The sequence below is a fragment of the Aethina tumida genome, chromosome 1, assembly GCF_024364675.1.
Source record: "Aethina tumida isolate Nest 87 chromosome 1, icAetTumi1.1, whole genome shotgun sequence".
In the NCBI taxonomy this organism is placed as follows: domain Eukaryota; kingdom Metazoa; phylum Arthropoda; class Insecta; order Coleoptera; family Nitidulidae; genus Aethina; species Aethina tumida.
Genome location: NC_065435.1, coordinates 61,714,303 through 61,727,532, shown reverse-complemented (window position 1 = coordinate 61,727,532; position 13,230 = coordinate 61,714,303). Strand labels below are relative to the sequence as shown.

The 13,230-nt window shown below is 33.0% G+C and overlaps 3 protein-coding genes across 3 annotated transcripts; 2 read left to right on the top strand and 1 right to left on the bottom strand.

The window, feature by feature from the left end:
- Nucleotides 1-553: 553 nt before the first annotated feature.
- LOC109597824 (uncharacterized) lies at nucleotides 554-1,349 on the top strand. The gene is made up of 2 exons (XM_020013604.2): nucleotides 554-637; nucleotides 1,017-1,349. The coding sequence occupies exons 1-2, from the start codon at nucleotides 620-622 to the stop codon at nucleotides 1,311-1,313; spliced, it is 315 nt and encodes a 104-aa protein (XP_019869163.1). The 5' UTR covers nucleotides 554-619; the 3' UTR covers nucleotides 1,314-1,349.
- A 1,542-nt stretch (nucleotides 1,350-2,891) lies between these two features.
- LOC109597557 (nitric oxide synthase-interacting protein homolog) lies at nucleotides 2,892-4,209 on the top strand. The gene is made up of 5 exons (XM_020013282.2): nucleotides 2,892-3,178; nucleotides 3,229-3,562; nucleotides 3,614-3,801; nucleotides 3,859-3,967; nucleotides 4,023-4,209. Exons 1-5 carry the CDS (start codon nucleotides 3,003-3,005, stop codon nucleotides 4,092-4,094), a joined length of 879 nt encoding a protein of 292 aa, XP_019868841.2. The 5' UTR covers nucleotides 2,892-3,002; the 3' UTR covers nucleotides 4,095-4,209.
- Nucleotides 4,210-4,279: 70 nt separating this feature from the next.
- Nucleotides 4,280-12,798, bottom strand: LOC109598203 (guanine nucleotide exchange factor subunit Rich). The gene is made up of 19 exons (XM_020014054.2): nucleotides 12,568-12,798; nucleotides 12,404-12,511; nucleotides 12,199-12,351; nucleotides 11,966-12,149; nucleotides 11,779-11,912; nucleotides 11,636-11,727; nucleotides 10,337-10,610; nucleotides 9,905-10,279; nucleotides 9,347-9,707; nucleotides 8,982-9,259; nucleotides 8,781-8,928; nucleotides 8,619-8,728; nucleotides 8,425-8,556; nucleotides 7,614-7,853; nucleotides 7,442-7,556; nucleotides 7,090-7,378; nucleotides 6,765-7,030; nucleotides 5,800-6,541; nucleotides 4,280-5,718 (listed from the first exon to the last, which is right to left on the bottom strand). Exons 1-19 carry the CDS (start codon nucleotides 12,706-12,708, stop codon nucleotides 5,355-5,357), a joined length of 4,506 nt encoding a protein of 1,501 aa, XP_019869613.1. The 5' UTR covers nucleotides 12,709-12,798; the 3' UTR covers nucleotides 4,280-5,354.
- Nucleotides 12,799-13,230: the final 432 nt, after the last annotated feature.

The window sequence follows — 13,230 nt, the reverse complement described above, 5'->3', positions numbered from 1 at the left end:
TGTTATTTAACTATGTGACCCCGGTAATGAACCCAGAGGCGTGCCCTCCTTAAAATAATAACAAAAAGAATATTTTTCATTTTTTCCCCAATCAAAAATTTATATTTTGTTCTTATTAGTTCCATGTATTATTTTGGATATTGCGTGAACAAAAAAATTGTATTCACATATGTTAGTAGGAGAAGCCTGAATAGTTATTTTACTTATATAATATTTTATTATTATTTATTATGATGAATTAAGTAAGCATGGGGCCAAAACAAAACTTGAGTATAAAATGATAATGAACAAAATTAATAAGGCTTATGATTCCTCAATATATTTTTTTACAATGTCATAAATATATTGCGCCATTAGGGTTCCTTAACAAATACTTACTAACACACTTATTCATAAACGAATTACAAAATTGAAGACGGTCAATTTTATGCATTTGCAATGCGTAACGTTTACTCAATATTATTCAAACGACCGTATTACTCAAGCACGAAATAAATATCCACCTCCTTCACGAGTTTGCAATACTACTTTCCCTTTCCGTTCATAGTGTCACGTTCCGCAAAATAATAACTGATCCAGCAGCAGCGGTCATTCTAGTCACATATTTGTTAATACAAACATGAACGTTTATTATAAAGTAAGTACTGCATTGTTTAATTATAATTGGTGTGGTGTTTTGTTTGATTGTAATTATTAGTTTCGATATAATGAAGTGAAAGTAGAAGACAACTAAAATTTGCTACCAGTATATTTGTAGTTTTTAATTATTAGGATTAAATTGTTTTTTAATCTGGCAGAGATGCGTTTAATTTGGGGAAATTATGCGGGTTTCACTTTAATGTTATCCTCTCATTTCAATTAAGATGATGTGCTTGTAACTTCACTTTCAAATACGCTCAATTCATTTAAAAATTAGGTATATATTCACTGGTAAGTGTAATTGTTTGTTACTGTACGATATCTAAAGTATTTCATATTATATAAATGTGATACAAAATTGCTAATTGTATTTGCAGTGTTTTATATTGATGGTCCTGGTGTCCTCTGGGACATGTACCCTGTCCACGGTTAGAGATTTGGTCCAGTTTAACGTAGCTGGTCATCCAGTTCTTCACAAAACCGTAGAATGGCCCATTGATCCCGAAATTGGCATCAGGAGATCCAGACAGTACCAAGAATTAAACGGTAGGTTGGGTGAAAAAGCCATTGAACGTTTAGGATTGGGCATCGACGGTTTCGACAGAGAACGTCTAGAAGCCCAAAGAGCCCGAGATGTTGGACATCTTAATGGAATCGATTATCTCACTCCTTAAATAGTGTTTATTTTTTATATTTGTTTTAGTTGTTAAATAAACTATTTTTATAAAATTTTTTATTTTAATAAAGTTCTCCCAAATATTTAGTGAATTTTTAAGAAATATAACAATTGTTACATTTATATTAATATTAAGAAAATTCGATGAAGCAGGACCATAAGCTGGAAAACATTTATTCTAAGACTATGCAGTTTTTCTCTAGGTCTAGGTTTAGTGAAAAAAAACTGTCAGGTCTATTTTTTTAATGAATTTATGATAGTCTTGTGCGCAAGGAAAATTTAAAGTCACCACCTCTTCAATAAAATTTTCATTCTAATTAGCGAAATAAAAATGTATTTTAGATATTTGATTATTTTATGTTTTATTAGAAACTTTTTAATGCGAATGAAATATTAGAGATAAGAGATAAAACTCGATACGGCCAGTTTGATTTAATTCGATTAACTTATTACCAAAAAGAAAAAAGAGTTTTCTTGACTATCACAGTTTATAAAAAAATTGTAGTTATTTTATGTCCGCTACTAAAATATTAATCTGACCACATTATTAAATTCATAAAAATACAGTCAAAGAAGTTGGTGAAAATTTCATCTTAATAAACACACACAAGAAACGTCTAAGGATATTTTATTATAAAAATCCAAATAAATTACTTAATCCAGATAATTTACATCATTTAACTTTGGAAGAAATGTATCAAAAAATGGAACAAATTCAATGTGACAAATTGACGGAGCTAAGAAGATTCGTGTTTCTCAAAGTGATATTATAATACACAAACTATAGTCTATTGTCGATGAGGTTTAACGAAACTGGTAGTTTGGTGAATAAAATTTAAAAACCTTTTCTTACAGCATCCGAATTGGTACCGGAATTGCTGCAAACATATAATGTAGTCGTTCGTCAAATATATCTTCTAGAAGATTCACCTCTTACTTTGTTTTTGATCAAGATTATCATTGGACGGGAATTTGTAAAGAATCTGCAAATTAACTATAGTTATAAGACGTTCTAAATTAAAAACAAATAATAAATTAATATATAAATTTTTACATATAGAGGTGCTGTAATAATGGTCATAGAAAACCATAATGGTTTGTGTGACAACATTATTACAGGTAGAACAGATGGTGTGATTCCAAATCAGTTTTTAAGGAAACAGGGATACAAATGGAAGGACAAAACTGGATGACTAACGAACGAACGAACGGAATCGAGAGCATGTGTGGATCATGCTTCAAAATAGAATCTTGTGTGTGCCATTTTTCAATTTGTTTCTTTTTTAATAAAATATTAAAAAGGAAGAATTTCACAAAAACAAACAATTATGACTCCGCCTTCAATGGACGAAATATAAAATTTTTAAATGAAAAAAAGTTATTTAAGTTAAAAAAATTTATTTATATTTTTTTACAAATAAAACAACGTTTATCCTTTTTTTTAATTTATGCTTTATCAGAATATTGATTTTATTAAAAAAAACTTATTTAGTTTTCAAATTTCATCATTCTAATTTTAGATTTTATTTGATGGTGAGTAGTTCAAATGTTCCGTAAATGTTAAATCAAGGTTTTCGTGTTTCACACTGTTTATCAACATCAATCAACATTTTAGGCATAATAGAGGTTCTGTGATAAAAGGAAAAAATAATTATTAGATATTCTATGATATTTAATATCTGATAAAATGACACGACACGCTCGAAATTGTACGGCTGGTGCTGTTTATACGTACCACGAGAAAAAGAGGGACGCTGCAGCCTCTGGTTATGGCACAAATAACCAAAGACTGGGTAAGGACTCCATAAAAGATTTTGACTGCTGTTCACTGTCCTTACAGCCGTGCAGAAATCCAGTTATAACGTATGTAAATTTAATATATTTTAAACCAAAATATCATCTATATATTTCAGTAAAGATGGTTATTTGTTTGATAAAGAAGTAATCCTACAGTACATAATTTCCAAAAAGAACGAGTACAGCAAAAAACTTAAAGAATATGAACAATTAAAGAAAAAAGAAGAAAATGAAGATGCAGAGAAAGAGGCACAAGCTTTGGACAAAAAGGTTAGCTCCTTTTTAAAATGTGAAAACAACATTGTCAGCAAACCTTTAGACAGTTTTAAATCCAATGAGCCAAGCACCTCATCCATCTCGAACATGTCAAATGGCAAGGATAAGGAACTACCAAGTTTCTGGGTACCTTCAAAAACACCACAGGCAGCAAAATCCAAAGCACAAAAGCCTGTAAAATTTTCCTAATTCATTTTTTTGACAGTACTAAATTTTATCTTTTAGGATAGTACAATTTACTGCCCTGTTTCACAGAAACCTCTTAAAGCAAAAGACTTGGTAGATGTAAAATTTACAGTGGTCAAAGATCCCTCCGACAAGAGATCAGTTATAGCAAAAGAGAATAGGTATATGTGTGCAGTTACACATGATATTTTGAGCAACTCTGTACCTTGTGCAGTGTTAAAACCAACGTACGTACACGCATTTAAATGTTTTGTTCAATATTAATTAAGTAATTAAAATTATAGGGGTGATGTTGTTACTCTTGAATGTGTAGAGAAAATTATCAAGAAAGATTGGATGCATCCCTTAACTGGCGAGAAATTGAGAGAAAAAGATATTATAGTTATGCAAAGGGTAAGATATTTCAAACATATTTAGAATTTTCATTAAAAAATATTTAAATGATTAGGGAGGAACTGGCTATGCACAAACCAACGAAAATTTACAGGCAAAAGAAGATAGGCCAGCATTACAAGCTTAAAATTATTTGGCTTTTTTACTATTTGATTGTGACTATATAATTTTATAAATTAATATACAATACACAGTAACAACGTTCTTTTATCATATTCCAAATAAAGATTGGTGTAAATTTTTCCTCTTTATTACTAGTGTAATTCACCTTTCCTTTATTACATTTTGTGAAAAAGGTAATAAAACAGCATATTTATTTTTGCATTATTTTTAATTGTCTACATAAATATATAAATAAATATACAACAATAAAGAGTATTAGTAAAAGGTAATCTATCAGATTATATATTAATAATTTGTATAAAAAACTGTCAACATTTTCCTTAAAAATAATAAACATTTTTATCCTACAACAATTATTAGTTTCCAAACATGGGAGACGCGTTATTATGGTTACTTTGGATTACATATATATTTTTACCCATGTTCAGATGATTGTAAAAACCTTATCACCCACAAATAATTTTTCAAAATGCTAAAAGTTTTATTGCTGATCCACAAAATAGAACTAAAAATTACAATTAATATCAAAATTACATTGCAAAAATACTTTACCAAATATGTCAGTTCTTATTTATTATATGGGAATGCTTTTTCCATGATACATCATTTGAATGCGAGGCACAACTCATTGATTTTTGTATTCACTTTCTCAAAACCACATTTAACAATTGACTATTTTGATCGAAAAATACCCATGGGATATTCGCTCCAGCATAATGAGGTATACAATCTTCTTAAATTTAAAATGACTACGAAAACATTCGACTGGGATTTAAATATACAATGATCGTTCGTTGTAACACAACTAACAATAAAATAATAATAATAATAACAATCAAGATCTAAAAATGTCATTTAAATTTAATATTAAAATGTTAAAAAGCATAAAGTATCGTTAAAGCTGGACACAATATTTGATAAACGGTAGATATGCTTTTTAAAATTTTACTTTTGTACTTTATTCTACATTAGTCAGTTCAGTTTATTATATTTGTAGAGTAATTAAAAAAATCTAATTGAGGTGTGATACTGATAACCTGACATAGACTAAATTTTAGAACAAATATTCTAACAGTTACTCTATGAAGAGTATCGACCTACTGAGGTAACAAGAAAATTCGGCACTAGAGGAAGAATCTAAACCGAAGAAATTAAGCAAGTTTGGTGATCCATTCCTTAAATGTATTTTTTAAATGTATAATATTCATCCACCTATCGTTAACTGCTTATCCTAAGTCAAAAAATATACAATCTCTCTACTAAATTATGAAACGACACAACCTGTCTCCGGTGCCGTATCGTTGAGTATTTCCTCGACCTGCACATTAATCTCGCCCGTTGTTGAAGTCGTCCCTGCTTCATTTATTTTTTCCGTTGTCACATTTCCACTGATATTACCCCCAGCTATTTTTCTATCCTTGGACGAACTGGATTGACTTGAGGCATCCTGATTAGAACTAGTTTTTCTGGATCTGGACGGTGGAGGTGGCGCAGACACCTTGTGTAGTGACGCCGAGACCGCCTGTTGATACTCTATAATTTGTTGGTGCTGGATCTTTGTCTCGAGGATTTTACCCAGGACGGATATTTGATTTTGTATTGCTAGCATAAATGCTCTGTAACCTAAACTGTAAATTAAACAATAATGTTAGATAAATGGCTTCAATTGATGTCAATGGTCCACATATTTTAAAATAAAAATTTCTTACCATTCCGTATTAGTCCAATAATTAAGCAGCAATAAACCCTGACGTAATCGGGATACAGCCTCGATACTTTGATCTGGAGATTTAGCTGCATTAACTGTCCTAACTACAGCCATCGCATCACGCAACAAGACGGATATCAACAACGACCACTCCAAGCAACTCGCCTCCATAAACAATTGCAGTAAATATCTTAACTGTACCTCGGACCTATGTGAACCCTTATTTCCCGTATTGGAAAGCTGTTCTAATATCTGACTAGACGGTACTTCCCAGTTCTCTGTACTCGGTGAACTTAAGACATCTCTGTCATCACCCCACACTGAGCTCACCGTGCTTACCATGGAATCATCAATGACTGAGTGGATCTGAGTGTTTTGCAGATTCAAGCTTAAACTTCGGTCGTAAATCCCTGTACTATTATATAGGTTCACCTTTTTATCGTAAGTAACATCATCTGCCAAATGATGTTCTTCCTTGGCGATTTTTGAATTATGCTCAACGTCAGTCTGTGAGGTGACACTATGATCCCCAATGTCAGTATCTCCTAAACGACTGGACTGTTCTAGTGTATTTACAGGAGTGACAAGACCAGTACAAGAAGGTAACCCCTGGAAACTCATATAGCCACTGTCTCCCACTTGGCTGGCTGTTTGTGGGTAATTAAAGACATCTATTTTAAGGGCTTTTAAATGATCTTCCAGAGTGGCGTGGCCGTTTGGACTTTCCAACGGTGTTGTGGCTGCTAAAATGCACAGTTTTTTCCATATAAATTCAATAAAACTTATTGTTGATTTTACTTTGCAATAGTAAAGCTTGAGTATTCTAATTCAAATCAATTTATTTCAATATAAAATATTAGTGAATCTGAAGGTCAACTTCTTCAGAGAGTCTCTTGTGCAATAAAAGTAAAGCCTTGAAATGATAATTTATACAACTAGAATTAACGTATAAAATTTTGTATTTACCTGAACTACCTTGTCGTATTGAGCTAGGATGAGGCGTCGGATATGGCCAGGGAATGTCTTCATGGAGTTGTTTCAACGCTTTAATGAAATCATCGATTCTCGCCGCCCGGTCGCGTTCCTTTCCCAACCATGCCACCAAATGAAAATCTAAGTGGGCTGCAAAATAACCAAGATCCGTTAATCTTCTTGCGGACAACAATCGCCTCGCTTGTTTCTGCAGAATTACATCTATAAAGAACTCCTCTGCTGTGTTCCCGGATGAATTTCTAATAACATCAAAATATAAATTACACATTTCTATGTTTAATTTATTATATATGCTTACTTGTTTTCATTTTTGATATTACCAACGGAATTGGGTACAGACTTCTTTCTATTAGGCATAGGAGATTCGGCGAGAGCGCCCATACCAGTATTGGTATTGCCCGTGGTGGTCCGCTCAGCTATCTTTGGCGATATTGTCGTGCTGTAACTACGCACTCGTGTACCTTGAACGTTACCCAATATAAGAGATATGTCCTCAGCGTTGGGACTAACTGGTGGTGTCTGTTGCGTAAGTCCTAACTTTTGAGGCAAGACAAAAGACGTACGTGGAGATTCCACATCATTAGGATCTATTGATTTAGTAAATAGAAAAATTAGATTTCTTAGTAAAAACTGTCTTCATTTTAACATACCTATTGCTCTGAGAAAGCGTACCAGATCTTTTGCTAGTTCCCATTTCGATCTGTCCAGAGCGGTATTTAATAATAATGTTGCGTATTGCCTGCTTACAGATGAGGTTTCTAAGTTCTAAAATAATTGAAATTAAAATTAGATAATCCACTTTGCGTATGTTAATTATTATACCTGAAGTATAATCAGATATGAGGCGGCCGTATCTAGTTGTTTTTTGGCCATACATTCCTGAAAGAGATCTTTAGGCTTTCCTGCGGCTGAGAAGAGGTACGGCCATAATGCTATTTCTGTTTTTCTAGCACACTGAACTACTGTTTGTAAATACACAGGAAATTCCATTATGAATTCGATAACACTGGGTAATTGAGCATCTGGAATTGGTTCCTTGCTGGTCGCTTCTTCTTCTAATACCTGAATTACCGACAATTATTATTATTATTACTTCAAAATCACAGTAACTTTACAGTTCTAAATCGAAACCATAAAAGCTTTATGTTGGTCATTATAAAACAATATTTTTATCAAGAAATATTTTACATCTCAATTATGTCTAAAAGTAGAAAACAGAAATGATTAATTACGTTCATTACAGTAGACAAACAAAAATATAAAAATTATGAAAAGAAATCTGTCATAAAATGTGCATACTAAGATTTATAATATAATCTAATTTTAATTGAATATAAACAACTAACTATGAAATAAAGATATTATTACTAAAAGTTATTGGTAATATTAAAAAATAAATTTTCTATAAACAGCTAAATGCTGAAACTAATCACAATCGGCATTTTTATATCATGTTTTGGATTTGCATTGTGTCATTTTTCGAATAAAATACATTAAGGGGTCTATTTTAATTTATTATATGATAAAAAGGGTTAAGTTTTTATTCCGTACAAAATGTAGCTTTGATAAAATTTTTGAGAAGTTCGACGTCATATCTATTAAAATTTTCTATAATCCTCCTACAATTTCCTACCTCATGCAAGAGCAGCTCCAGCGAATGTGGAAAATACGGCAAACTCATGCAACTTCTAGCTATTTCCCAGGCGTGGTAGCCGAGGTTCCTTCTAATTAATTGACGTAAAATTTGGTGTAAATAAACTTGACTCTATATATAAAAATTGATAAATTAATATACATATTGGCAACAATGGCTTAAGCATAACTCACAGTACGTTGTAAAACGCAAAAAGGCAGTGAAAAAGGAGAATTGGAGTCGGATGTATAGAGCACCGTGTCGTTTTCGGCTCCAAGTATTATTGCGTCTTCAAACAAAATAGCTAAAACAAAGAAAAATCAGCACACAACAAAAAATCAAGCTAAAGCACTAACCAAGGGGATAGATGCGTAAATGGAAGGGTAACATAATTCTTTTGGACATGAAGGTGTGAGTTTTATCGCCGTCTCTCGGATACAAAGGTAGCCACACTCTCATTCCATGCGCACCGCAGAACAGCCATAGTGCCTCAGTTAGGTGAGCCTAAAAGATCAAAAGATAAATTCGTAAAAATGCTAATAAAGGAGTATAACAACCTTTTCAACTCTTCTTTTTCCGGGCACCCATACGTTCTCCACGCAACTGGCCAGTACCGTGGGCATTAGGGAAGCATATTTTTCACCATTGCGTGTCTCCCGTTGCACCATCAGTAACCGACCGCTGATATTAAGCACCATACTTTCAGAGTGGGCTTGTTGACCCCGACCAGTTTCGGATCGCAGTGACGTCAGTGTTATCGAGGCGATGCAAGCAGGGTGCACTGCGAGTGCAGATATGTCTATAGTTTGAAGTCTCGTGACATCAACATCTCCAACTGAAAACAAAATATTTTTTAAATATAAATATGTGTCTCAATAATTTATTTAATTCTTTATATTTTTTAAGTTACATGGCCACTTGCCTGTGTCGTTTTGATGCATGTTCCAAATGCAGACTTGTGCATCTGAACAAAATGTGATGAGCTGATCTTGCAGTATGTTAATGAGCAAAATCGGTGCCGACACTCTGGCAATTCGAGCAAACTTATTATCCAATTTGGAGTCCCTAGGATAGAATCGCAGCTCATCCGCATTATCAATTATGCTATAGCAACCGGCGATAACATAGTCCCTCCACCATAGCAAACCTCCTGCCACAATGAAGTCTTTCTCCTGCGTTTCGTTGCCGAACAATTTCCAGCGACGGGACTGCATGGAATAATGGGCAAGGCCCGTACGTCCCGCTATCGCCATGTTTTGACCTTCCGAGTCAATAGCCGAATACTACGAAAGTTATTATATTGTAAAATATTTAGGAAATATAAAAAATAATAGATTCAACAAATAACTAATGATATATTGGAGTAATACTGTTCGGGTAATGCAACTTCTGTCTAGTATTGTGTAATCCATATTATTTTAACTATATATGTGATTTTAGTAATAATAAATAGTAATAAACATACGTAAAGTTTACTTACTCTGACAGGCCAGTTGGTGGCCGAATAAGTGGACGGAACGGGTATCACCAACCATTGTCTTCCTTCAGCTAATGTCGTCATAGACGCTGGTAAATCACCAAAAAGGTCATCTTTATTAGTACGATCAGAAAACATTTTCACTAACGTGTCAGCGGAATTAACATAAAGCCTATCCTCTCCCTGCAAATACAAATGACTCTGATGGCTTTGACAGGGGTTGATGGTGAGGGCACTTTTAACGAAGTCCAACTCAATTAACGATGTCCTAAAAGATGAACTACCATCCGACGACGATTCTTCGACGTCGTCCGTAGACTCGTACTGTTTCGAATGTTTTCGCACCATCCAGAGTTGGTAACCTTCTGTGGCAAAATCCTAAAAGAGTAATACATTTTCGGTTGCAAAATAGTAAAGTTTAAAAATATAACCAACCATAGATGTAACTTGCAATGGGTTGCATTTTTGGATGTCGACATTTAGACCATAATCCCATCCCAAAGAGCACATCAACAAGGCCCCGAACGTCGACCACATCGCCATTCCGCCACGAGACCACGTCGCTACCAACGCACAACCATCTGGTGTCCAGCGCACTTGACCCACAGTTCCAGGGCATCCAGGATAATCTTTACTACTGAGCACACAGTTGTGCGAGATCTCTAATCCACCCGTGCTTTCATCAACACAGTACACGATACATTCCGAACTGAAAATAATAACATTCTTAACATTCATTATTGACTGAGTGTTTTTTGAAGAGGTTAATTCGAATTATTTTAAAAAACAGAATATCAAGGGCATACACCGCAACAAATATATTATCAAAATAAGCTCTGATAATTAATGTAATCTTTTGCATAAATTAAACAAAATTGCATCAACAACAGAACATTTAAACCAGTGAATGAAAAGAAACATAATGTTAACCACTACATTTTTCCAATCAGTAATTGGCCAGCCTTCCCTTGCTCTATAAACAGCTTCCATCCTCCTTCGCATACACACAATTAGTGAACGAATAAATTCTTGATTCATAGTTCATATTCTTCTCTAAGAGTATTAGCGAGTGTCTCGCACGATGGGGTCCCTGTTTAACACCGAGGGTATCGACCGTTGTCAACCACCGCCATGTCGAATATTGGTATTACCAGTTTGCCGATAACGACTCCAAGGGCAACTTATTATACTTTGTAAGGCATTACACATTTGAACCACTTGTTGACTTAGATTACCATGTTCCAAAAACGCAATTATAGCGACAAAATCATCAAAAGAAAGGTGCTAAACCACAGATAAATTAGAATGAATTGAATAAAATTTGTTCAATCCCTAAAATGCATTTTCTGAAAATAAAAATTTTACAAGAAATTGAATATTGTTTATTTAATATAGAAAATTCAAATTATCCGCTCCAAAAGATGTAATTATTAGGTTTTATATCGGTTTTGTATTTGGATACATTATTTATGAAAAACCACAATTAAACTAAACATATTAAACTAAATTAGTAACTGTAAATGGATATTTATGACGTAATTTTTTTGTTAAAATGGACTAATTATCAACAAAATATTGTGTTATTCACGTTATTACTTAAATATTGACTTTTTTAAGTGCTTAGATAATAAACAACATTTATTTACATTATTTCTCATGTACTTACATAAGAATTTAAGCAAATAACCAAATCTAATCAGTAGGTGCTTAATTTAATTAAAACTGAGAACTTACTTCATTCTTCCAAATGTAATTAATCTATATTTGTGATTTATAGTAGTACAACTAGCATCCTCAATACCTTGGGCCCATATTCCTTGAACTTGCTAAAATTAAATGTTTATAAAATTAAGTTATTATAGAAACAGTAAACTCACATTAGGATCAAATTTTAAGGTGGTTGCTGTCAAAAATGCAGCCCTTCCATCATTTAATACTATTGAAAATCCTCCAACAAGTGGAGAATACTCAATATCTATAATATATGTATTCTCCTCCACAATGGGTATAGCTAGAACAATTGGACAATATAGAAACATCAAACATATTTCTCAAACTGCAAACCTTTAGAAACTTGTTGATTAATACAGAATGGTATCCTTCTCAAGTCTAGTGTATAATCCCTGTTTTGACTTCCATCCCACCGAAATCTGAGTACATGTCCATCTGTAGTGGATAACATAAGTTCAGCCATAGTTATGCACACAATTCCAGTTATTCTTCCATCCCAAACGTGAATTTCTGAAGCCTAAACCACAAAAATACTATCTACTTTTATCACAAACATACACACTTACCAAAGTCAAACATAATGCTGGTATGGTTTCCTTAATGAAGAGTTCAGCACTGTCCCTTCTCAGATTGGCATGAGGTGAATCTGTCTGTACATACAAGCCCTTTTGATCAGTTTTAACACTGAGCTTGTAAAATAGGAGGTGGCCTTCCGAGGTCTACACATAATATCATTTGTAGTTGTTGCACAATAATTGAATTGGTACTTACAGCAATAACAATCATGCTGGAATCTGGTTTCCATTCTGCTATTATGTTTGTGCCAAACTTGTCCAGGGATTGTGATGTTCTTCGATGGAACACAATTGGGACACAGGGCTTTAAATTGATTGGTCATGTTAGTGAAGTGAATTAGAATTGAAGCAAGTGGTTACCTTGCAAAACCATATTGCTAATGTATCATCAGTTAAAAGAGCAAATAAAATTCTGTCCCTGTTGCAGCTTATTTGTTTTATGGAATATTGTCCTAACTCAGGAGTTTTTATGACTTTGGGCCAACCTATCGGAAAATACATTTCGGAATGACACCTCACTAATTCATTTCAACGAAATAAAAACATTTTTTAAAAATAAATCTAATTTGACAGAACGTACACGTCCATTTTTAGAAAACATACTTTTTTGTCTTGTTGTCTTCGCAAAATTTATAACGATCACAGTCCATATTAACCAATACACATAATGATTAAAATTCATAATTCGATTTAAATGGATAATATGCATGTTAAAGTCTTTATTGATCTTAATTTTAATGAAATATTTTTAAATTATCGTTCAAACAAAAGGGCCTTAGTTTTCTGACCTCCAAATTAAACCGTCCATTGATAATTAAAGGCGGAACATTCAAATAATGCATTCAAGTCAGACAATTATCATAATTAAGTTTTTAATTATTTTACAATATTTGAATTATACGGTCTATGGAAAAGGATACTTTTATATTTATAATATAGTTTTTTTTTCACAAAAATTATTTTTTACTTGTGAAAAATTAATTTTTTATCTAAAAATCTTTTGACAATTTCTGGCAAAGTTCT

Excerpts from the sequence above, each read along its gene's own strand:
- LOC109597557 (XM_020013282.2), top strand. The coding sequence starts at position 3,003 with ATGACACGACACGCTCGAAATTGTACGGCTGGTGCTGTTTATACGTAC. Across the intron at positions 3,802-3,858 it reads TGTGCAGTGTTAAAACCAAC|GGGTGATGTTGTTACTCTTG; the intron begins GTACGTACACGC and ends TTAAAATTATAG. Across the intron at positions 3,968-4,022 it reads ATATTATAGTTATGCAAAGG|GGAGGAACTGGCTATGCACA; the intron begins GTAAGATATTTC and ends TTAAATGATTAG.
- LOC109598203 (XM_020014054.2), bottom strand. The coding sequence starts at position 12,708 with ATGTATTTTCCGATAGGTTGGCCCAAAGTCATAAAAACTCCTGAGTTA. Across the intron at positions 12,352-12,403 it reads CCAGCATGATTGTTATTGCT|ACCTCGGAAGGCCACCTCCT; the intron begins GTAAGTACCAAT and ends TATTATGTGTAG. Across the intron at positions 9,708-9,904 it reads CCACCAACTGGCCTGTCAGA|TATTCGGCTATTGACTCGGA; the intron begins GTAAGTAAACTT and ends TAACTTTCGTAG.